Source organism: Elgaria multicarinata, chromosome 3 (assembly GCF_023053635.1).
Source record: "Elgaria multicarinata webbii isolate HBS135686 ecotype San Diego chromosome 3, rElgMul1.1.pri, whole genome shotgun sequence".
NCBI lineage: Eukaryota > Metazoa > Chordata > Lepidosauria > Squamata > Anguidae > Elgaria > Elgaria multicarinata.
In genome coordinates, this window is record NC_086173.1 from 40,741,703 (window position 1) to 40,766,217 (window position 24,515).

Sequence of the window (24,515 nt, forward strand, 5' to 3'; positions counted from 1 at the left end):
TAAAGTGGCCACTCCATTTTTTTTTGATGTCCCTAATGACTTTTCATAATAGGCTAACCACTTTAATTTTATCATATTCGAATTCTCGGAGCCTTGGTGTTTCTCTTGGATCATTATAATATCTGATCCCTCTTTATTAAGCATTTGTTCTATTCTCTTCCTTTTCACGACTGCCCCCAAACCTTTAACATTGAGTGTTGATACCTTTATCTTTTTATCCATAATCACCCTTTTGAAATCTCTTCCGATCCCTTGTGCTCAGCAGTTCAAACTTGCTTACATAAAAAAACAAACTCCATACATAAAACCTCCACCCTCCTACCCCAATCCCTCCTCTCCTACCTTCCCCCCCTCCCCACCCCCCCACTCTAATCCCCCCCCATATCCCCGTGAGTCTAGTACTCCAGCCATCTACTTTAAAGGGGGGGGGAGGCAGTGCTGCGCCTGGCCGGCAGGTTTCTATATTAGCATTTCTATTTGCAATTATCTCCAAACATAATTAACAATTCTCTTACTCTCCAGATGTCCCAGCCTCATTCCCTCCCCCACCCACTCCAGCCCCATTTGCTTCCCCATCCAGACCCAGCCTCTTCAGCAATTCTTTACCTTGATCCAATGAGGTTACTCTGTGTTCCCTCCTCCCATATGTAAATCTTAAGAAAACCGGGTAACCCCATGCGTATGGAATTTTGTTCTGCATTAACATTCCAGTTATTGGTTTAATACTCCGTCTCCAATTTAATGTATGTTGAGAAAGATCATTATAAATTTGCACTGCTTTGCCTTTATATTGTAACTGGGTCAAAGATCTCAATTCTTTCATGATTTGCTCTTTTTTATAATAGTTACCAAATTTCACCAAAATATCTCTAGTCCCTTTGTAGTTTTGCCCCCCCACGCGGTGGACTCGGTCCAGATCCGATCCATCTATTGGTGTGTCAGGCATCAGCTCTTTGAACCAGTTCAGAATGATTTCTCTAAGATCTTCTCCTTGTATCTGCTTCAGCTGCTTTATTCGAATCGAAGATCTACGAGATTGGTCTTCCAAGGCGATCAGACGTAATTCCCATTCCTTAAATTGAATATTTGTTGATTTTTCAAAGGCCTCTTGCTTCTTCTGGTCCAATTCCGCTTTTGCCTCTATCTCTTTGATCTTATCCGAGTTTTCTGCGGTCTTATCCGAAAGAACACGCATTTGTTGTCTAAATTCATTCATTTGCAGATCCATTTTTTTAAAAATGATAATATTATTCTCTACAATAACTGCCTTAATTTCTGCTAGGGAGGGAAAGTTGCTGCCCATTGCTTTTCCCCCTTCAGCCATATTCTTTTCTTTATTTGGTACTGTATCCAAAGAAACTGGGTCTATAACTTCGTCTTCCTGGTCTGTTCCAGGGGCTGTTCCAGGGAAAATACGCATTCTATATCTTTACTAGAAATTTTGTCAGGCCATAAAACAAACAAGATGAGGAAAGCCAGCATTCACCAGATCAACAAATGCTGGGGCAGAATTACATCTGGAAAAGTCTGAAACTGCTTTGCGTGGTAATTAGACACTGAGGTCTCTCAAGTTCAGAGGTTGAGAATGGTCTTTAGCCTTTTCATGTGCTATGCTACAGGATACTTTGTGGTTTCAGGGACTACTGAACAATCATTTTTCCAAACCATAATAACCTGTCAACCTCTTATAGGGATATATTTCTAGTAATTGCATACTTGTGTCCACCAATGTTAGTAGATGCACAAATCATATTGAGAACACAATGTGAATTGTATTGTTCCTCAGACATGTTATGAGGAATCCCTGCTTCAAGGTTGTTCAATAATGCAGTAATTGTAGAATCGTGTGAAATTATTTCTATTTCTATTTTGGAACCGCAGATTATGGAGGCATTGGAGGCACTTTCCCCACAGTCAGAAGCAAAAAGGGAATTGCTCCAGGAAAGGGCAACTAAAATGATCAAGGGGCTAGAGCATCTCCCCTATGAGGGAAGGTTGCAAGAGCTCAGATTGTTTAGCTTGGAGAAAAGGAGAGTAAGGAGAGATATGATAGAGGTGTATAAAATGTGGATAGGTTGACATTTTTCTTCTTCCATAATACTAGAACCCAGGGTCATCCTATGAAGCTGATTCAGGGCAAATAAAAGGAAGTACTTCTTCACAGAGCACATAGTTAAACTTTAGAATTCACTACTACAAGATATAGTGATGGTCACCAAATTGGAGGGCTTTAAAAGCAGATTGGATAAATTCCTGGAGAAGGGTATCAATGGCTACTAGTTCTGATGGCTATGGGTTACCTCCAATATCAGAGGCAGTAAGCCTATACTCACCAGTTGCTGGGGAATGCTGTTGCACCATGTCCTGCTTGTGGGCCCTTGGTCAACAGCTGGTTAGCCACTGTGTGAATAGAGTGCTAGACTGGATGGACCCTCCGTCTAATCCAGCAGGGCTCTTCTTATGTTCTTCTAATGCTATATTGCAATCTTCACCCTCATGCTGGTGACAGATGATGCAAGGTATACCCCAACATTTCAGAGGGCACTACCAGGTTGGGAAAGGCTGCTATGATGCTAGTTAACTATGATACTAGTTAATTCTTTCCCTATTGATGGCAGATGATCAGTGACTTTGTTTAGTCAAAGAAATCATTGTATCATTTTATTGGCAATCAAATGGGCTTTGTTGGTATCTAAGCCTCAGGCACAAAAAGTTATTTACAAACCCCCTCCGGTGCCTAACTGTTAAAATGAGAGAGGTACAGGGTTCACACTCAGCCAGCAGATTACCTAGAAACTCTACTACCTAATCTCAGGTGTGTGTGGTCTGATTATGTGGTCACTCAGAAGTATAGGAAAGGTACTCTGCACATGCACATAAATGCTTTCAGCTATATCATTATTTCCGGACTGATTCCAAGAATGGAAAGTATGTTCTGGGGCTACGTTCTTTTGAGCTGTGGGTCAACTGAAGCCCCAGGGGAAAGGGGGGCATGTATTGCCTTTCTTTCTCTTTCCTTACTGGGGGTATCCGTCCTATGCTCTCGACAATATATTTGATCTAATAATGCCTGTCATTCTAAGCAACACATGCACACAGTGACACATTGTTAACAATCCAATGGTGATGCTTGGTTTATTTTTATATTGTGGATTTGGCCTGATGGTTCTTTCGTTGTCAGAAGCATAATGGGCATATATTGACAAAGCACTAACACACGGCCTTCCTTGCCAAACTGGCAGTATGGTATTGACAAACTAAAATGGCCTAAATTACACGGTGCCTTTTTGTTTGCTTCAACTGTCAAACCAACCAGACAATTTTTCACGTCAACCTCATTTACCGTCTTCTGAGTCTTGCCAGGCAAAACAGCACAAGACATGAGACCATCCAAACAAAAAGAAAAAAGAAAGAAACTTCGCTCGAGTTCTAACAGGCAGCTTTCAGGGAATTCATGCAGGGGGAAAAAAAAGGAAACAGAAGGATGATATCCTAAAAGAGTACAACTTCACTTGGCAGTGAACCACATGGAGGGTTTGTATGCATGTCAACCTCAGAGTGATGGGTGAATCTGTCAATTTTGGTTTCTCATTTCTCCAGTCTTAAATTTGTTTTATCTCAAATTTTGAGAATTTATCTTGTCTTAAATTGATTTCATCCCAAACTTATAGTTTTTTTTTAATTTGCATTGATTGCAGGATGTGGAAATCAGTTGAAGAAATTAATAGAAACACAAAAAGGGGACAAAGAGGGTGGCGGTTATTATTATTATTATTATTATTATTATTAATAATAATAATAATAATATTCCTCTACAATTTAGAAACAGACTCCAGAACTTATTTTACTCCTTTAATGAGCAGCTGTGCCACTCAGAATCCCACTCACCATGCTCTTCAGCACTACAAGTGCTTTTGAATGAAGCACCTGATCAAAGCATTGTTGTTATCCATTAGCACAGTAGTTTTTAAACTTTCTTCCATTGAGAAATGTTACAGCCTTGACTTGTGTGCTGAGGAACCCTGGAGCATCTCCACTATGGAGGAGCCCAGGTCTGCTGCAAAGGATTCCGGGTGGGACACTTTTTAGGGCATACCCAATTCATGCAAGGAATTGGTCAGGCCTGCTGAGAGGAGTCATCTTCCAGGGGAGCTTGTCTGCCATTACTGCTAGGGTGACCATATGAAAAGGAGGACAGGGATCCTGTATCTTTAACAGTTGAGCTATACTGGAGTGACCAGATACAAAAGAGGGCAGGGCTCCTGCAGCTTTAACAGTTGTGATGAAGAGGGAATTTCTCTAGGTGCTGCATGCATACAAATGATACCAGGTGAAATTCTCTTTTCCATACAACAATTAAAGATTGCCCTGTCCTCCTTTTCATATGGTCACTCTAGACACCAGGGTTTTTTAAAAAGCAAATTTTCCAACTGCACAAATGCCTTGTCACTCTCTCTCTCTCTCTCACACACACACACAAACACACTCTCCCACCCAAGCCAAACAAATTATTAGCCAGCTGGAGTTAATGCACTTTAGTCCTTAAGGGTTGATGAACTCACAGAAGTAGGTAGGTCCAGGAGCATTTACCGCCACTAGGCTTATGCTCAGTTTTCAGGGTACCTTATGTGAGATCACAACTATTCATAGCTGTCATTTTCAGGACTGGACAGATTATCACCAACACTAGTAGCACCTTAAACTTAAAGACAGATTGACAGGGCCATTCGGATACCCAGGAAGGATGACAGACCAAGAGAAGTACACCACTGGTTGTCACCTACAGCCCCCAATTGAAACCACTGCAATGGATCATCAGTGAACTCCAACCCATCATCAGCACAGACACTTCTCTCACATAAACCTTGGGAGGCAGACCAGTCCTGGTTTACAGACAACCTCCCAACCTGAAGCAGCAGATGTTAACCAGCAATAGTACACAGGACAGAGACACAGACAGAGGGACCAGACCATGCAATAGATCCAAGTGCCAAATCTGCCCCCATATCTATTCAGGCAACACTGTCATAGGACCCAACAACATCAGTCACACCATCAAGGGCTCTTTCACCTGCATCCTTATATTTTTGTGTTACATGCCATCCCTGACTTTGTCTATTGTCAAGTTCTTAATAAATACATACACATGACATATAACATCTGTCTTGTTTTTTTCACCTGCACATTATCAGATTTCTAACTGAACATTTCCCCTCCAACTGCTCACTAACACCCCCCCACAACTAGTCACCTTAGATAGAGGTGGGCAACTTGTGGCCTGTTGCCCCCATGGCTATCTGAGTGGCCTCCATGCCACTAAATTTATTTATTTATTTATTTATTTATTACATTTCTATACCGCCCAATAGCCGGAGCTCTCTGGGCGGTTCACAAAAATTAAAACAATTCAAAGTATAAAACAACAGTATAAAACCATAATATAAAATACAATATAAAAGATCAACCAGATAAAAACAGCAGCAATGCAAAATTACAAATTTAAAACACCAAGTTAAAATTTATTTATAGACTGTTAAAATGCTGGGAGAATAAAAAGGTCTTCACTTGGTGTCTAAAAGCATATGATGTAGGTGCCAAGCGAACCTCCTTAGGGAGCTCATTCCACAGCCGGGGTGCCACAGCAGAGAAGGCCTTCCTCCTGGTGGCCCTCCCACGTTGGTGGGAAAAAAGAAACAATTTTGCCAGGAAGCAAGGTGAGTGGGGAGCTTGTATGCCTTGTTTCAAGCAGAATTACACTCCCAGAAACTACCTGGGAGCTGATTCTGCTAGCAAGCAAGGCGTGTGCTTGCTGTGCGCCTTGCTTCCTTGCAAAATCACCTTAGATGAACACATTTATTGTGGTATAGGCTTTCATAGAACCAGAGCCTACTTCATTAGATGGATGAAGTGCAGTGAAGATGATGGAGTGTGTATGTGTGGGAGGGAAACTGTTTTGCAAGGTGAACATAAACCTTAACAAATACATACTGACAGCAGAGATGCCACATATGAATCAGCCAGCTGGAGTTAATGCACTTTAGTCCTTAAGGGTTGATGAACTCACAGAAGTAGGTAGGTCCAGGAGCATTTACCGCCACTAGGCTTATGCTCAGTTTTCAGGGTACCTTATGTGAGATCACAACTATTCATAGCTGTCATTTTTGTTTACATGGAGGATTACTTCGTATCTTTTTAGAAGATATGGGCATTTCCACGACTGCCATTAATAATTTCACTTAATAGCCTGGGATGTTTTACTTGTAGATGTTATTGTGATACAGAAGCTTAGAAAATGGGCTTCAGCAGACAGATCACTTTACATCAAATACACACTTTAGGGTTATTTGCCTTATAAACATGGGAAATGCAAAACCTATTGCTAGTACGCAATTATATGTAGGGCTGTCACTTGATTGAAAAAATATATCTTGTGGATTAATTCTCAGGATTGTAGTAGATTAATTGTTTAAATTTGCATATAAATATATTCTGTATTTCTAATGAAAAATTACATTATATTTATTTATTTGTAGCAATACGAGGCTTAAATAAACAAAAATCCACTTCCCTGCCCAGCCAACGGTTTGGGCGGGAAGCGGCCATTGTGCGCTGGGTGGGGCAGGAAGAAGACGGCTCACAGGCTCGGCCTCTTTCGTTTTCGGCTCCCACCCTCCCGCCTCGTTCCTAGTATGGGATTAGCCACTTGCTCCTTTTGGAAGGAGAGCGAAGTAGGAATTTTCCCCCCATTGTTTTTTGCCTACTTCATACTGGTGGCGTTAGGGCGGTGTGGGTGTGTAAATAGGTTAATTCCCGCAGGGAATGTGCAGGAATGGAATGTTTTGATAGGGAAGGTGAGCACTCTGGCACACCTTGCGGTGATCGGCATATCCAGAGGACCTGTTCCTTGGGTGCTATGCGGCTCACGTGTCAGGATATGGTGTGCCTCTGGAGACCATCCTGTCTGCATTCACTTACTGTCCCTTATGGCAGTGGGCGGGGGTGTCGTGGGGTGGTCTCCCCACACTTTCAGAGTGTCACATAAGCAAGAAGCTGGTGTTCCGGCTTCTTGCTTTGGAGAGTGGCTTGCCCTTTAAGACAGGCAACAGGCCTGAGTGATAGGATTATTCCCGCACTTTCAAGCGCAGATCCAGGGAGGGATGGACTAACATTGTTATCAATAAAGAGGCCCTAGTTTACACAAGCTCTGGTGTCTGTGTCTTCATTCCATGCGTCCGCCTTTGCTCACAATTGAGAGGAACAATGCCTCTGTACATATTGGTCCTGTCTGAAAAGCATGTAAGAACAGCCTTGTAGGATCGCATCAATTTTTCACCAGCTATAGCATCCTGTTCCAAACACTGGCCAATCAGATACAGCTGCTTCCCTTTCCATTGAATTTTTTTGGGCCCTTTGCAGCATTTGTCCATGGGCAAACTCTCAGGGGCTGTGTTTCTGCACCGGACAGGGCTGGAGTCAAAAATGGGCAGGGTCAGGAGCAAACACACACACACACACACACACACACACACACACACACACACACACACGGGGGCTGTAGCTCACTGGCAGAACATGTGCTTTGCATGCAGAAAGTCCCCAGTTCAATCCTTGGCATCTACAGGAAAGGCTGGAAAAATTCCTGCCTGAAACCCTGAAGAGCTGCTGCCAGTCAGTGTTGGCAACACTGGGCTAGATGAACCAATAGTCCGACTCAGTATAAGGCAGCTTTCTAGGGGAGGAGCCGTAGCTCACTGCTACAGCACATGCTTTGCATGCAGAAGGTCGCAGGCTCAATCCCCAGTATTTCTAGGTAGGACAAAGAAAGAATCCTGTTGGAAATTATGGAGAGCCATTGCTGCCACTCAATGTTGGCTATACTAGGTTAGATGGACCAAGGGTCTGAGGATAAGGCAGCTTCCTATGCTCCTACACACAGACAAGCAGAAATATAGGCGGTTCCCCCATCTTTAAGAAACAAAAGATACAACACAAGCAAGGCTTTCTGAAAGGAATGACTGGGAATGGTTGAGCTTTTATATTGTATTTTATATTATGGTTTTATACTGTTGTTTTATATTTTGAATGGTTTTAATTTTTGTGAACCGCCCAGAGAGCTCCGGCTATTGGGTGGTATAGAAATGTAATAAATAAATAAATAAATAAATAAATAAACTTCACTCAACCCTCTGAGCTGCTACTGTTCCCACCTTTTCCTTCTCTGGCAAAGATGGCAGAGTGGCAAATGGGAACTTCACATATTGCGCTACCCACAAGGTCAATGGACTCTTTGTCCAGTCCTTGTCATGTCTGGGCTCTGTTTTCTTCCAGCGGAGGACGAGGGAGCCATGATAGCTGACAAATGGAAGAGGATGGTGTGGTGCCAGGCCCGTTTAACCAGCCCCCCAAATTTAATCATCCCTATTACTTCCAATTGAGGTAGGCTGCAATCTTAACCATCTATTTCTTCAGGAAAACCCCATTGGAGACTCACTTCTCGGTAGACATACACAAGCCTGCATTGTAAATGTGACCCACTTTGCTCTGCAAGTGCCACAGTTTAATCCTACGCATGTTTACTTTGAGAAGTAAATATGCATCAAATCAATTAATATGGCAACCGTAATTATACGGCATAAGATCAATGGGCATCCTAGCCTTGTACACTTTTGTACTATTATGCAAAGGGCATCCGAGTTCTTATTTATTGTTTTGTGAGATCTTTCCACCACAGTTCTTCCATGCCAATGGTATTACATCAAGTCACTCTGGGATATAGGTGTAGCGACAGAGAGCAGGGAGCACATAGGAGGACAACCTTGGTTGTCCTCCTAACCCTTTCTCTCTCTCTTTCCTTTTCTTCAAAGGGCTAGAGGTGCATTTCAGTGCTGGAGCAGGGAAGGACATTTTCATTTCTTTCCCCAAAGGTCTTCTCTCAAGCATGAATTTGTCAATTTCACCTCTGCTATCAAAAGCGGGAAAGGGAAATTTACAAGGCTTATTCATGGCTTGAAGCAAAATTGCTGAAGTTTACTCATGGGCAACTGCAGAAATAATGTTTGGCCCTTTTCAGATGCGAGGCTTAAATCAGCTTTGTTTTAAATCAGCTACTGACATGGATATTAAAACTTATTTTGGCTCCATTCAGACAACACACTAAACCATGCTGCTTAACCACAAAATGGTTAATGGAATGCATTCATTCCCTTAACCCTTTTTTGGTTAGGCAGCATGGTTTCGCGTGTTGTCTGAACAGGGCCATTGACTGGGATGTATGTTTCATTGCTCCACCTTTTATCCCTTCCTACTGGTCTGGACATCATTCTCATTTAGCACCTTCTCCCCAATTTTCACTAGGGAGCTATCATCCTGGAGATCTACCTAAAATCTGCTGTGACCCACTGGTATGGCCTGATCTCTCTCTTTCTCTCTCTTTCAGCCATTAGTATAGTACAGCATGGAATTGGGACCTGGACCATTTAAATCATTAGGCAACACCCTAAATTCGAGGACATCCTTCTACTCTTGACTTCCTACCTATGATATGAATTTAAAACATCCCAAAATGTCAAGTTGTTCACACCACTGAATCATCAAGCAAACTGGATTCAGTATACAAAGAATTCTGTTTTCAGGAAATTGCCTTGCTCCCCTCGGTTTCATTTGCATTTGGCCACTAAAGCAGACAAATTTAGTGTTAGGGCAGCCTGTGAGAATGCTCAGAATGGTCCCTGTGTTTATGAGTGCCATATATTGCATTCCAAAGTGGCTCAAGAATAATCAATACTGTCTCTCCCCAAAAGAATAAGATGCAATGCTAAGTCAAGACAAGGGCAAATGGCTTGCCCAGACGGCCCAGAAACAATCCTGGTAGTAAATAAGCAAACTAACAAAAAAGCAAGCAGCAAAGGGCAGATAAACTGCAGTAGACAGTAGAAGAGCTAGAAAACATACACACTGTTCAGTTTCCCAGGATGGATGGACTAAACATACAGAATAAACACAAAGTGTTTATTTCATATTGAGCAGGTGGCTAGACCAGACGATCCTCAAGGTCCCTTTCAATTCTAGGATTCTATGTTCCTATTAAATGCCCAACATTTAGCATCATTACAATCTCTCTCTCTCTCTCTCTCTCTCTCTCTCTCTCTCTCTCGTGATGTAAAATGCAATCATATGTGGCCTGATCCCCTTTAAGGCACTCCAAGTACAACTTGTTTAAGGAACCTCAATCCTGGCTTTGGAATTCAAATGTGCTCCACATATGTTGTCCAATTTTTAAAAGTGTAAACTCTGATTACCAAGCACTTTATTTAACTGAGGCCATAGCTAGACCTAAGGTTTATCACTGGATCGTCCAGAGGTCAAACCTGTTCATCTAGGTGACACACAGGGGATCCAGTGCTCAGGCAGGGGCGAACCTTGGATGATCCCAGGATAAACCTTAGGTCTAGCTGTGGCCCAAATTGGAAAGGCAAAACATTACTGGTATGAAATGCCTGGAATTCACACTTCTCTGGGAACACCTTATTCACAAAGTCCTCTAATGGTATCTTAGTCGCAGGCACCACACTAACACAGGGACTGCTCATACAGTGGCCCAGTATGTCACTTCTAGTTGGAGTGAGATGCAGCTGCAAGCCTTGATCTCCTATGTGCCCCAACACCACTGCACATAGAACACACCATGTGATTTAATTCCATATTGGTGCATCAATTATGTGACAACATCCTTCCACCCCCAAAAAGGGCTAGATTGATCCTGTAGGCAGTGCCTTGAAGATGAATCCTGCAACAAGTTCTACAGGCAGTGAGGAGTATGTACAAGCTAGAGGTTCATTCTTATACTTCTCTACGTATAAACTCTCTATACCTAAGGCCTTGGGATCCGGCTCAGAGGATTACCTGTTTGTTAATACTTTATTAATTGGGTTCTAATTTAAATTTTATGTTAGTAGTTATATTTGAATGCAAATGTGATAAGCATCAAATCAGTTTCCATGAGCTCATCACATAATACAGGGTGAAGAACCTCATGTACAGTGGAGGCTGCTAGCTCCGTTTTCAGTGGGGCTGTGAATCCATTCTGGGTTTCAGTCAGAACCATCCCAAAATCTAAAGGAGGAATCCAAGGTGCTGAACTTAGTTTCGGGTTGGGCTTCAGCATCTTGGATAGCTCCTTCCGAGTTCTGGCTCTTATTAGCTAAAGCCCAGAATGGATTCACAGCTCTACTGAAATCGAAGCCACCAGCCTACACGGCTCAAATGCAATCATTAGGGAAGGTAGAGGCAAAGCCACATTCTCTTTCTTTCTCTTTTCCCTTCTGTCTCCCCTGGCCCTTGGTGGGGCAAGGCGATATATATTTTTGTGGAGGGGCTATAACTCAGTGGTAGAGCACCTGCTTTGCATGCACAAGGTTTTGAGTTCAAGCAATTGCAATTAAAACAAATCTGGTAGCACGTGATGGCAAATGCCCCAATATGAACCCTTGGTGAGCTGCTGCCAGCCAGAGTAGGTAATATTGGTCTGTAATCTGAACTGGTAGAAGGCAGCTTCTACTTATGTAACATTTATATTAAATATCATCTACATTTAGAAAGCTTAAGTGTATAACCAAACAAAACCATTAACACAGATAGTTTAGGACATACACATTGTACATGAATCACAGATAGTTCAGGACCTATGCAATGTACAAAACACAGATATCGCTTCATTCTGACCCTTAGACATTCAGAGGTCTGCCATAATAGCTACCATCGTGCTCACCATCAACCTTGCTGTCTGCAGCTATCTACAGCATGCCCATTAATAGCACAACAACTTGGCTTAGATTAGTCCTTCTGCAAATTCTAAATCAATATCCATTTGCAAGAACTCCAGCATAACCTCATACTGCTTAAACACTTGCTATGTAGCTGGCCTTGGATATTTCACTCGCTCTTATTGTGATTAAGTACAGCATCATGTGTGCTTCAAGCACTAGGCCTGATGAACCGTGTGCAAACTCCAGAATGATATGAAAATGAAAACACTTCCCCGGCTAAAGGCTATTTGTCTCATTTATTTTAGGGCCATCGGAACATTGGAAATTGCTTTCGCATCATCAGGGAAATCCTCTTGTTAGCATTTCAGTGCTTAAGGGTGAATTTTCAGTATTTCAATTGCCAGATTGCAAAGGAGGCTCTCTTTACCATTGAAGGCTCTCGTTACCATTGATCATTGAACAGAAGGGAGAATTTCAGCTAGTGCAGTTTTTCTGACTCTTGCAGGATAAGCTCCACCTGCCACAATCCCCTCTATTTCTGGGGCTCCCTTTCACAACTGAACTTCTGTGGGAGCTGAAAAGATCACAAAGCCTTGCAAATCAAATATCCGGGCAAGTGGCGAAGATGTAGAGTTTGAGCCTCAGCACTTTTATATTTCAGACATGAAGTCAATTCTTTTTCCACATTCAGTTATACTCTTTAATATTGGGCCTTTTGTTATCTGTAACTTCAGCACTTCTCCCCTTTGCTTCATTTAGTTATTTGTTCAGTGATGATTCCCCCCACCCCCTCCTGGAAGTCCTGAAGTACATTATTGGCTAATCTAGGTCACAGGTAAGATTGCAAACATTTTTTTTCCTGGCAGGGCTTCTATCTGCCCAAAGACATTCTGCAACCAATGTTTTCTCCACCCCAACATGGAAAAGTTGAAACTTCTTACATGACTCCTCAACAATCACTCTCCTTTGAAGCCTTTGTTCATCTGATCATTAGCCCAGTCAGAACTGGGTTACAATCTTTTCCCCTGGTGGAACTTAGATGGCTTTAACTGATATGTGGCAGGCAGAAATTCTATAGGTGTAGTTTCTACATAATTACTATGCTGGGAAGTGCACCTGATGGACATCTCCCTGTCACACAGCTGTTAAAGGCATAGCGCATGTGTTAGGATAAAGAGCAAGGTGTCAATCCTACATCAGATGGTTTTTCATAAGGCATCAGATAGTATTTAGCATGATAAAGTGTACTAAGTCCAACGGCTGCTCAAGGACTATGTTTGGCTTTTGACTATATAATATCTAAGTGTAAAACAAACTCTCTAGCAATGAATACATTTCAATGGCTGGTGGGGAAAAAAAATCAAGATTCTAGAAATAATCTTGGGTCAGATTCAGGCCTGCAGTAAGCTGCCAGGAGACTTCTATTAGTTAGTCTAAAGATACAGCACTGTTTTGGATGGGCTGTTCCTGGCACAGAAACCTCTTCCAGTGTGCCAGGGCTGGGTTTCATATTAGGGAAGCCTGCCCACCAGTTACTCGCTAAAGACGGCCAATGACTCCTTTTTCTTGCAAGACTTCTTTTGCTGTGAACTCAAAACAGAGCAAATTCTGAAAAGCTTCAGTTAATGCCAGTAGCTTGGAAAGAACAAGAAGTCAGTAACTTCTGGACGCAGGGGCCATCCATCAATCAGCTACAGACAATCTCTCCTTGCTGGCGAGGTGATTTTGGTAAGAAAACAAAAACAAAAAAGGTGACCTAATTGGCCAATTTCAAAGATCTCCAGGACATGCTCTCTCCTACATTCTTTTCTTTCCCATGCTCTCATTTCACTTTTGACTCGCCTCTTCCAGCTTGCATTCTTCCCTTTTCTTCTCCTACAAAACCTTTCAGAGCTGATCCGGACATCAACTAGCCAGTGTGCTCCCTTTTCACTTTATGAAATGGTTGCTTTCAAAAACCTGCCCAGAGGCATTATTGCAAGGCCGCAGCCTTTGGTTTTGGCTGCAAAGCACAAAACCTTTCATTTAGCCCTGAAACGTATAAAGGAAGACTGGATTGAAGTGCTCCTGAGCACGTGTAGAATGGAGCCCCGCTATAGTGTCTAGGGAAGGGACCATAACTTAGTGGCAGAACACCAGCTTTGCAGCCAGAAGGTCCCAGGTTCGATCCACAGCATTTCCAGGAAGGACAGGGAAAGAATCCTCTCTGAAATCCTGGAAGCTGCTGCCAATCAGTGTTGACGATACTAATGGTCAGACTTGGTATAAAGCAGCTTCTGAGGTTCCATTTTCTAAAGAATAAGGGTTCCATGAAGCACCTAAGCTTGAGGTTTTGATATAAGCCCCACCTCACATCCTGTCTGACTTTGTCCCTGACTGGCATCCACCCCCTGTGTTAACCACCCCATCCCGTCTCAGGCTCTAAGCCTCAGGAGAATGGGCAAACTTGTCAAGCCGTTACACTGAAGGCAGTGGGGCTTCCCTACAGTGAGCAGTGCAATTATTTCAGCTACTGGTCCTATAGAGCAGGGGTGGGTAACACATGGCCCATGTACCACCTGCAGCCCTCTCCTAGCCTTGTTTGTGGGTCCCACTGAGTCCCACCAACAAATTTTGGTGGCAAAACTTTTTGATGGCAGATTTAGCAGGGGTTGCAGGGTTGTGACCCCGCCCCTAAACCAGGCCTGAGAGGGCAATGTGTGGCCCCTTGAACCTCAGAGGCTTCCCAGCCCTGCTATTGAACAAGGGCCAAGTACAACGTGACGACGGAGATTCATGAGTAGCTCTCTGTCTCTTTAAATGCTTGCAAGCAGCAGCTGGGTAGGGTGGGGGTGGGGCTTTATCCAGATTGGACCATGCCAAGGAATAATGTTGGGTTTAACCCCTTCCTTCCCCCATCATTTTCGCAATGAAAATCCCCCTCCCACGGAAGCTACTATTTGTCCTGGGCTGGGGGAAAAAGATAATGTTTCTCCAGACCCCCCCAAGTTTAAAGAGGCCAAAGAACTCCTTTCTCATTTCCACCTTCACATCTAGTTTGGCCCTAAGCGACAGAGCTTATTAATCTTTATTGTCACGTCTTAGTGGTTTAAACAGAAGTACAGTTATTCCACTGAACCAGAGCAAGGTCATATGCTCCCATTGATCGGCTCCTTGGAACTCACACCAACTCCTGTTCTTACATGATTACTTTTTTTTTTTCATTCTTTAGTGACACGTAAGCTGTACCGATTAGGTACATAGCACAAAGCAGACACCGTGGCAGGTTTGTGATAAAGATTTTGGGCTCCTGTGCCAAAGCGTTCAGCCTGACTTTTCCTGCAGGACAAAAGTGACCCTGTTGAGTTGAAAGACTGCTGTGAGTCGCTAAACAAGCCCAGTTGCTGCACAGAGAGATTGTTCAACCCGCTCTCCAACACAGTGTCTACTTGCCCCCAATTAATTTTTTTGTACACTGTGCATTTTAAAAGCCAAAGGCTGCAGTCTGAGATGCACACTGACCTGGATGCACATACCAAAGCAATCAGGAGGACTCACTTCTGAGGAAAAGGGGATAAGACGGAGGTGTGAAAAGCTATTTCTCCCTCTTAGTCTATTCATTGTGATCCGCTGGTGAAGTCATGCATGAAATCTGTGATAAGGGACTCACAAAAAACAAACTACAAGTTAAGTCTCACCCAGGTCCCTGATGGTTTATCGGTTTCAAATATACACAGAGACACATCTTAATTAGGGCTACAATGTTTAATTAATTGATTGGGTAGATCAATTTAAAAAGTCCCCCCACAACACACACTTTTGAATACAAGAACTTACATAGTGTTGTATCCCATGCTAGTCCTACTTAGAGTTGACCCATTAAAATGAATGGGACTTAAGTTAAACTAATTTCGGATAAACTGCATGTGGCAGGTGCCAACTTAAAAGAGCATTCCTTTTCTTGCTCTCTCGGGAAGAATGCCTCGCCCAAGATGATGCCCATCATAATACATGTGTAAAGCACTGAAAAACAAAGAAAGGATGCTTCTTGCTTCAGAGCGATTGCCTTTACTCATATGGAAATGCAATTAATCGATTAAGCCACTAAAACTCACATTATTAATCAACTAAGTCTTCTTAAATTGGGTGCCGCAGACCTAACTATCATACTTAGCATTGATGTGACCCTTTAGACGGTGATGATGGAAGTGTGTGTGTGTGGTTATAAGAAAGTGTGTGTGTGTGTGTGTGTGTGTGAGTTGGAGCCTCGTCCATCTCCTGACAGCTTTTGCCCAAGGAAATACAGCCCACTGCAGGGCAGGGGTGGTGGATTTCCTACCCATGCTTTAGAGTGGGAGTGCAGAACCTCTTTCACCAAAGGGCCGAATTCTATTTTGGAGACGCTCCTGGGGGCCACATCCCAATGGTGGGGCAGAACCTAAAATACCAGCATATTTGAGTTTAAAGTTCATACTGCCAGTAACTTAGGAGAGGCATTTTTTCCTTTTAAAATGGGGGGGGGGGGAGCTAGATAAAAGCCAGTAAAACATCAACATGGGTGGAGGGTGCTCTTGTACCCATGTTTTGCTTGTGGGTCCCTGGTTGGCCACTGTGTGAATAGAATTTTATTTATTTATTTATTTATTACATTTATATCCCAGCTTTTTTCCTCCAAGGAACCCAGGGCGGCGTACATAATCTTCCTCTTCTCCATGTTATCCTCACAACAACAACAACCCTGTGAGGTAGGTTGGGCTGAGAGTCTATGACTGGCCCAAAGTCACCCAGTGGGTTTCCATGGTCTAGTGGGGACTAGAACCCGGATCTCCTGACTCCCTTAGCCACAACACCACACTGGCAAATGTGACATATTGGACTAGATGGACCCTTGGTCTGATCCAGCAGGGCTCTTCTTATGTTCATATGTTCTTAAAATGGGAGCCCCCCTCCCCACAACTGCTTTAAAGAGAAATGTGTGATACCGTCAGGTCCCTGATGTCGATCCACTTGGGTCATGGTGACTTTAGGTGATGTAATTTCCAGGCTAGGCTCATCCAGAGTCATGACCTCTTAACCACGGGACTCACTGTCAGGGATTCTCAGCTTTGGGATTTCATCCTCAAGACCGCAGCCTCAGAGCTATGCACTGTTTTGTAAAACTGCCAGCAATTAAAACCGGTCTCCTCCCGGCTGACTGAGGAGAATCACTCTCATTCCACCAAAGCCTAAGAGGCAAGAACGGCTCTAAAGTCATGAGAGTGAACCCAACCCATCAGCAGCCAGGCAGGACAAAATGAAGCAGGGCTGCCTTTTTAGTACAAGGCCAACAGATAAGAAAAGGTCAGTCTAGCCTGCCCTAAGGCAAGCAAGTGGTCAGTAGGGATTGCAGCAGCCTTGGGAGCTGCCATCAGGGAAATCACGTTTGTCCCTCATTACTTTCTCTTTCGAAAGAGGAAGTAAACGTGCAGGTGGCCCATTCAGTGGGCTGCTTTGATCGCGCTGCTTCTCCTGCACACAGCAGGGAATAGCGGCAAATTCCGTCTCAAAAAATAAGTTGGACTTACTGGGGTATTTTTGTGTGTGTCACACAAAGAAGGCTAGAAGGGGCAGGAGGCAGATGACATTGTGAGAGGAACCCCCGAAAATCCATGAGTGCCCAGCAACGAGCGTGCAGTCTGATGGAGCTCTAGTAAACCATCCCAGCTTCTGGGCTGTACCAAAGAAAGTTACTTCTGCACAGCCAGAAGTTGCTTCTTATCCAAATGGCATCTTACTCCTAGTCAGCCAGAAAGGCTCTTAGGGCAGGGGACAATCAAGTTAAAATACACGTAAAATGCAATAAAATATACAGATATCCTTGCTAAAGTAAAACCGAGGGACCGTCCAGTTTCATTTTGGAAGTCGGGGAGCACGTTTCTAGCCCTCATGAGAGAAAGAAAATACACCCACCCGTTCTCAATTTAGGAATCACGGGAGCTATAAGAAAGAAGCGGCATTCAGGGAAGGCCGACTCGTGGGCCGAGGCGGGCTTTCCCTGTCTGGGGCAGGGGTCCGAGCGGCGTGCCCCCCCCCGCACCCCCGCCGGGACGACGCACCTGTTCCAGCGAGCCACTTTCCGTCGGTAGTAGCGCAGCGCCTCCTGCCCGCTGAGCAGCTTCTCGGTCGGCCCCTCGGGGGCGCTGTAGAGCGGGTGCGCGAAGAGCCGCCGCAGCTTGGAGCCCGGTCCCACGGCCTGGTGGCTTTCGTCCTGGTCCGGCGTCCGCGTCCGGGGCTCGGGGCTGGCGGAGGAGGAGGAGGAGACGGCGGCGGGGCAGGAGCAGCCCGGCGTGTCCGCCTCGGCCCGGGCCAGCCGCCGCCGCACTTGGGGCCAGAGGTGGAAGTAGAGATCGGCGCTCAGCAGCGCCCCGAGAAGCAGCAGGACGAGCAGCCGGTCGCGGCGGAGCCCCGGCATGGCCAGCCCGGCGCTCGGGGGAGGGGGCACGATCCACGCGCCGGGCGGACGAGCGCTGCGAGCCGGGGAGGCGGAGGCGCGTCGCGTGCGCACGAGCGAGTGCGCGCGCGCCCCAGGCGCTAGAATCCCCGGAGACTGGAGACTGGGGAACCGTGGCCTCTGGGGAGGGAGGGAGGCAGGCAGGCAGAATTCTCGCAGCCGGGCCAAGCCCAGGTAGGGTCTCTGCCCCGATGCAGCCGCAGGAACAGGTGAGAGGGAGGGCAGGAGCGGCGAGGCGGCTGGCAGCACCTTTGCCAACTCGCCTTTCCCAGGCGGGCAGGCTCTGGAAGGATGGAGCTGCGCGGGGTGGGGAGAAGAGGGAGGGGAAGAGGCACGACTAACCTTACCTCTCCTCCTCCTCCTCCTCCTCCTCCTCCCAGCCGCGTTCAGCAGCTGCTGCTGCCCCAGAGGCCGGCGGATCGCGATCTGGCCCTCCCGTCCTCAGCGAGGGGGTGCCTTTTCCTAGCTCGCCAGCCACGGAGCGCTGCCGAAACGTCCTGGGCAAGGATGAGAGGAGACGAGGGCGCGTGTGCGCAGCATCCGTCCAAGGCAGGCGGGGGAGAAGGCGAAAGACGGAGCTCTCCTCCCCAGGAGCAACGCCAAGTTACGGGCTCCTTCCTTCGCTCTGGGGAGCCTCGGAGCCGAGCCACCTTTTGGAGTGGGCGAGAGAAAGCCGCGTTCTGTGAGGTAGTCGGAAACGACAGCTTGGACGACTGGCAGCCTGCGTAGCTCTCTCCGCTTTCCTTCCCTCTCCTGCCCCCACATTTGATAACCACAAAGGAATGCCAGATTTCACTTTTTAAAAAGCACGGTTCTAGTCCTCAGGATGGTACAAAAGGCTTTTACAGGCTCCGAAGGTGGATTAGCTGCTGTGCTGTCTGTGTCTCTTTGTAACCCTTTCTGTTGGCATGGGACGGATTAACGGTGTGCTTTTACTGATGACTTTCACGTCATCTTTGGGCTGTGGCTTTACAACTTCAGAAACGTTAAAGGAAGTGTCCCCAGAGTGTCATCTTTCGAATCCAAATCACTGACTGTTTTGCCACAGGATAAAGTCATTTGCCTGGGAAGGGGCTGGGCAGCGGGGCTGGGTAGATGAACAGGATTAAGAAAGAATAGTTTATTTTTACCTGCATTTATCCTTGCACATTGCCCCCTTACGTTTAAGCAATTTTGTGGAATAAGTATGATGACCTACTTCCAGAAGCCAGTTCCACAGGAAAGGAAATTTCGGGAAGGGGTGTAACACGCTGGTAGAGGCAGTGGAGGCTGATGGCTCCGATTTCGGTGGGGCTGGGAATCCATTCGGGTTTTCAGTTGGAACCAGCAGGAAGGCTAAAGAAGTTATCCAAGGCGCTGAACCCTAACCCCGAAATAGGTTCAACACCACAGACAGCTCCTTTAGAGTTCTGGCTGGTTCTCTTACTTCACATTCTTTAGGAAGGTCATTTCACACACACCTCTTCTCGGTTCCATTCTTGTTTTCTTAAGTAAGCTAAAGAGAACTCTGTGAGGGTCTCATCTTCAGGCAGGGGCCATAGCTTAGGGGTGCAACTTCAAGGTCCAGGTTCAACCCCTGACATATTTGGATAGACCTAGGAAAAAAATATTTCCTGAAACCCTGGAAAGCTGCTGCCAGTCAGTGCTGGCCATTGTGACCTAGAACAGGGATGCAGAACCTCTGTCCTGTGGGCCTAATTCGGCCTGTGGAGGCTCTGCATCCCTTTGTGGGCCCTCCACAAGTAGCCTCTCCCCTCTCTAAGCCTTGGCCTTGGAAGCAGGGACCATGACCCGTGCTGTTATCTCTGATCTGTGATTGGAGATAACAGCAGATTCCCTTTTGTACTGGATTCCCCAGTACAGCAAGGATTCCCCTCTGCTGCCACAGGGGACTCCCAAACCGAGGCACTGGGTGGAGGTGCCCAGGCCAGGGAGGATTTGCTCTGTCTGACTTTCTCCTGATGTCATGCAGTCTGTGATGTCACACGACCCTAAATGGTTCTGCTCCGCTGGGCTAGTGGACCAGTGGTCTGACTCAGTATAAGACAATTTTCTAAGTTCCTAACTATATTACTATCTATCTGTTACTACCTATAAATAAAGTTGTCCCCTTTCCTTCCTCTCCCTAACTCAGAGTTAAGTATCTCAGAACTGAGACGTTAGTGATAAAATAAATCTTAAAAAGAAAAGAAAGGATTATAAAGATCCAGATCAGAACAGAAGAGGATAAAGGACTGATTGAAAGATTGCCTTTAAAGTGTTAGCAGTAAGATAAGGGGTGGGAATGACTAATATTCAGACTAATAGGAGAGATTTATGTTCAATCAGTTATTTGGCCCTGGAGAAAGAGGTCAAAGATGGGTTGGAAAGACAGTCATTTAAAAAGATTTCTCAGCTAGGTGGAATAGCTTCGATTAACACGAATATCCTGGTATGGTTTATGTTCGTCCTTCAATCTTTGTCTATTTGGCATATCATAAATTAAACTGTAAGGTTGGGATGATTTGGCAATTACCTTTATTTGGGCAAACGAACCTCAGAGAATTACAAGCCATGTCATTTAAAGATGTATCCAAGGGGGTGGGTAATAGCTGCTGCTTCTGCCACAAGGTATTGGCATACCTGTCAGTCAAGTTTGTCACAGTGGGGTCTCTAGAGGGGGTTGATCAATGGACACCGTTTGAACAGAGATATTTCAAAATTCCATTACACTATGCATTATTGGATTCCAGAAATATGTAAATTAGATAATGTTAAACACAATCCTAGTCTTTGGGGTATTTTTAAAAATTGGAACATATTTCAATCCACAGTAAGCTCTCCTATATCTCCAGCATTGTCTCTCCCATCCCCAGCAAAAGATTTTAATTTGAACTCTGTAATGGGTGATGTTTCTGGATTGTTAGTAATTAGGCATAATTTTCCTTCAAAAATGGCCAGGTAATTGTAATGAAATGCCATTAGATAGTAATGGAAATAGATTACTATTCTTTCGGTTTCTTCAGCTGAAACATGATATATTAATGAAACTTCAAAACAATCAGTTGAGAAACAGAACATGATTGGAAAAAACATCTCCTGGGGAAACCTGGGACTAAAAGAGAGCATCTCAAACTTCTACAATGCTATAGTGGGAATTAAACAGTGAATGGGCAGTTGTTAAACTAACTTTCATACATTTTCATTACAACTCCTTTACGAAAAGTACCTCCAACTATGTAGTTGAACTATTTGTTGGCAGTTAGCTACAATATAACAATATTAATTACTTAATCCATTTGGGAAAACTATTTTGACAATTCATTATTATTGTACTGAAAATTTTATAGAAAATATACCTATAGAAATACCACATCAGTCACGTAGGGCACAAACCCATCTGTCATGCTTCTTTCTGCACCAGCTGTGAGAGGTTGGGACAGGAGGGCCTGATCCAAGACCCCCCTTCCGAGGTCAGAGCCCTGTCTCTGACCTCAGAAAGGGGAATCCAAACAAACCTTTGATCCCTGGGATACTTGTCTTATCTGATACATGTCTTATCAGAAATAGGCCCCATTTAATTAAATAGCAATTACTTCCATTGTATAGGATTGCAGACTAAGGACCAAAACAGACATTACTTTAAATCTGTATCTAAGTCTTCTCTCTCTCTACATTTTTACTCTAACATAGGTGCATGGGCCTGATCCAGATTGGGACCCTAGCATAGTGGGGCTTTAAAGATCTGGATTGGGCCCACTGCACCTAGTCTAGAGTAAAAAAGAAAGAAAGAAAGAAAGAAAGAAAGAAAGAAAGAAAGAAAGAAAGAAAAAGGCATAGTTGCTAAACATGGATTTAAGCAATATTTGTTTTGGCCCTAAGAAGAATATCAGTGTTCCTGCAACTATCAGCAGAGGCTTTGGCAAACCTCTCCATTTCCATTCCTACTGCTAGTTGCAAGTGTGTAGTAGCATTTCAAAGGAGCCAACTGTACTCAGAATAACCAGTTCAGCCTGGCCAGAGGCAGGGGAAGGCCTGCGTGGACTTTATTTTTTATTTTGGGTTTCCTTTGACTACTTACAGGGATCAGAGCATGTTTACTCAAAAATAAGTCTCACTGAGTTTCATAGGGCTGAAGTTTTAAACTAACTAATCACACTTGCAAAGGTGTAAGCCCTATGGAAAACATTGTAACTTTCTTCCAAGTAAACATTCATAGGATTGTGCTGCACATCTTGGGCAAGTGTGTTTAGGATTATAGCTTTAATAAGTGATCCTTCTGAAGGTAAATGAAGTTATTTCTTTCACGAATGCCTCAAATCATACAGAATAATTTGCAGACGTTATTGGAATAAAGTAAATGTTTAATGTCCCTAACTCCAATAAACTGTTTTATCTAATTTATTTAACAACAACAATGAGAACAGGTTTGCATTTTCAACTGGAGGTGGGGAAATACCCATTTTTCAATTAATTTAATAAAATGTAGTTAACTAATAGTAAACTGCTTTGTGGTTAGTAGTTACATTACTCTTTAAGTAGTTAGCGTTCACTGGTGAAATTAAACCTTATGAACTAATGTAGTTTAGACAAGGGGAGAAAGGACAGGGATATTTAATTGAACAGGAATGTTGGAATAAGATCTGGAATTAAGATTTCATTTTCTCACAGTTGCTACATTAAGTGAATATTACTGTTTAATAATATTTAGATAGTTTGCTGCACCATGGGACATAAGAAAATTGTGCATAGAAGCTTTGGTAACTTCTGGAAAAAAACTGACACAAGAAGAAGGCATACCTACATACTTGGTGGGACTTGAGGGCATTGTAACAAACTTGTCTAAAAGCTGACCTTTGGAATCCATCAAGGCAGGGCTGGAGGTTTCATCTAGATTCCAAATGGATCTTCTATTGCTAAAACTGGATGAACCAAACTAAATCCATAGGATAACTGATGGGCAAAGAATTCTGCACTTTGAGTTGATGGGATGGACTTTATTAAACAGGGAAACTCTCTTTAGTGAGACTTGGGTTAAGCACTGGAGAACCAGTGTAGTACCAGCACAGAAGAGCATCAAGGAATACTTCAGGAAGAGAAGAAGGGTCTAATTTAGGGGGGTTCTTTGTGGCCGGGAGAGTTTGAAGCAATAAAAACCAACACCACCACCAAGAATGCAAGAGAAGCATTTATGTGTCTGTAGGCGTAGTTCATGGTACCATTAATAGCACTGTTTTACTGTGTAGTTCTAACCTATGAAAGAAGGGATCCAATAATTTAAATTCTTAATAATTAGAAGAACTTTGGTAGTTTTGAGAGCTGAGTTACATCATCAGCCAACTCATATGATGGACATCATGCCGGACTGTACCATTTCAGACTGCCTGGGGATTTACATTTTTGCGGGTTCCCATATATAAAATTGCCATGCAAAGAGATAACTAACATGATAAGGAAAAGGCTGTAACCTAGCTTTCTCCCTGATATACTACTTTGGAATGTGCAGAGAGTTTTGTTTTTGCAAGGAGCTTTCAAACATTGTCCGCTGCCTGTGGTTAAGTGAAGCAATCCAGTGACAGATGTGCAGGGCTGGCGCTGCCATAGAGGCAGCTCAGGCGGCAGCCTAGAGCGCCAAGCAAAGGGGGGGGCGCTGAACGGTGCGCCCGGAAGCCACTCTCCCACAGCAGCTCTGAGAGGGCAGCTTCCGGGCGTGCTGTTCTGAAGCCGCCCGCCCGCCCCCCAACCCCAGTGTCCTGGCTTTGAAGCCAGGAGCAGCTTCCGGCTGGGCACTGGCTTCAAAGCCAGGACGCTGGGGTTGGGTGTTGGGGGGTGGCTTCGGAACGGTGTGCCTGGAAGCCGCTCTGGGAGAGCAGCTTCCAGGTGCGCTGTTCCGAAGCTGCCCCCCACCCCAGCATCCTGGCTTCGAAGCCAGGAGTGGCTTCTGGCCTAGCACTGGCTTCAAAGCCAGGACGCTGGGGCGGGGGGTGGGTTCGGAACGGCGCGCCGGCTGGAAGCCGCGCACCTGCCTAGGGTGCAAAATAGTCTGGCCCTGGCCCTGCAGATGTGTCATTCAATGCTGCTTATCACAGGTTTCAGCTTTAATGCTGGCCATGCTGCTTCACTTATATACCAGTCTTGTTTGTAACTACTTGTCTGATCACCATAGGTGACCAGAAATTCCATGCAGGCAAGTGAGCAGGCTGATGGAGGAGGAATGGATTGCCCTATCCCTCCTCTGTAAGCCAACATAGTTTCTATGCCAGTTGTGGAGAAAGGAAAGCCTTTCCCTCTGTGACCATCAT

The 24,515-nt window shown here is 44.6% G+C and overlaps 1 protein-coding gene across 1 annotated transcript in view; it reads right to left on the reverse strand.

Annotated features, from left to right (window-relative positions):
* Positions 1 to 18,238, reverse strand: part of FAM20A (FAM20A golgi associated secretory pathway pseudokinase) — a 49,497-nt gene extending 31,259 nt beyond the window's left edge. Inside the window, exon 1 of the mRNA XM_063120056.1 lies at positions 17,840 to 18,238. Within this exon, the coding sequence (XP_062976126.1) occupies positions 17,840 to 18,195 (356 nt within the window). The 5' untranslated portion in view covers positions 18,196 to 18,238. The remainder of the gene's footprint in view (positions 1 to 17,839) is intronic.
* Positions 18,239 to 24,515: the final 6,277 nt, after the last annotated feature.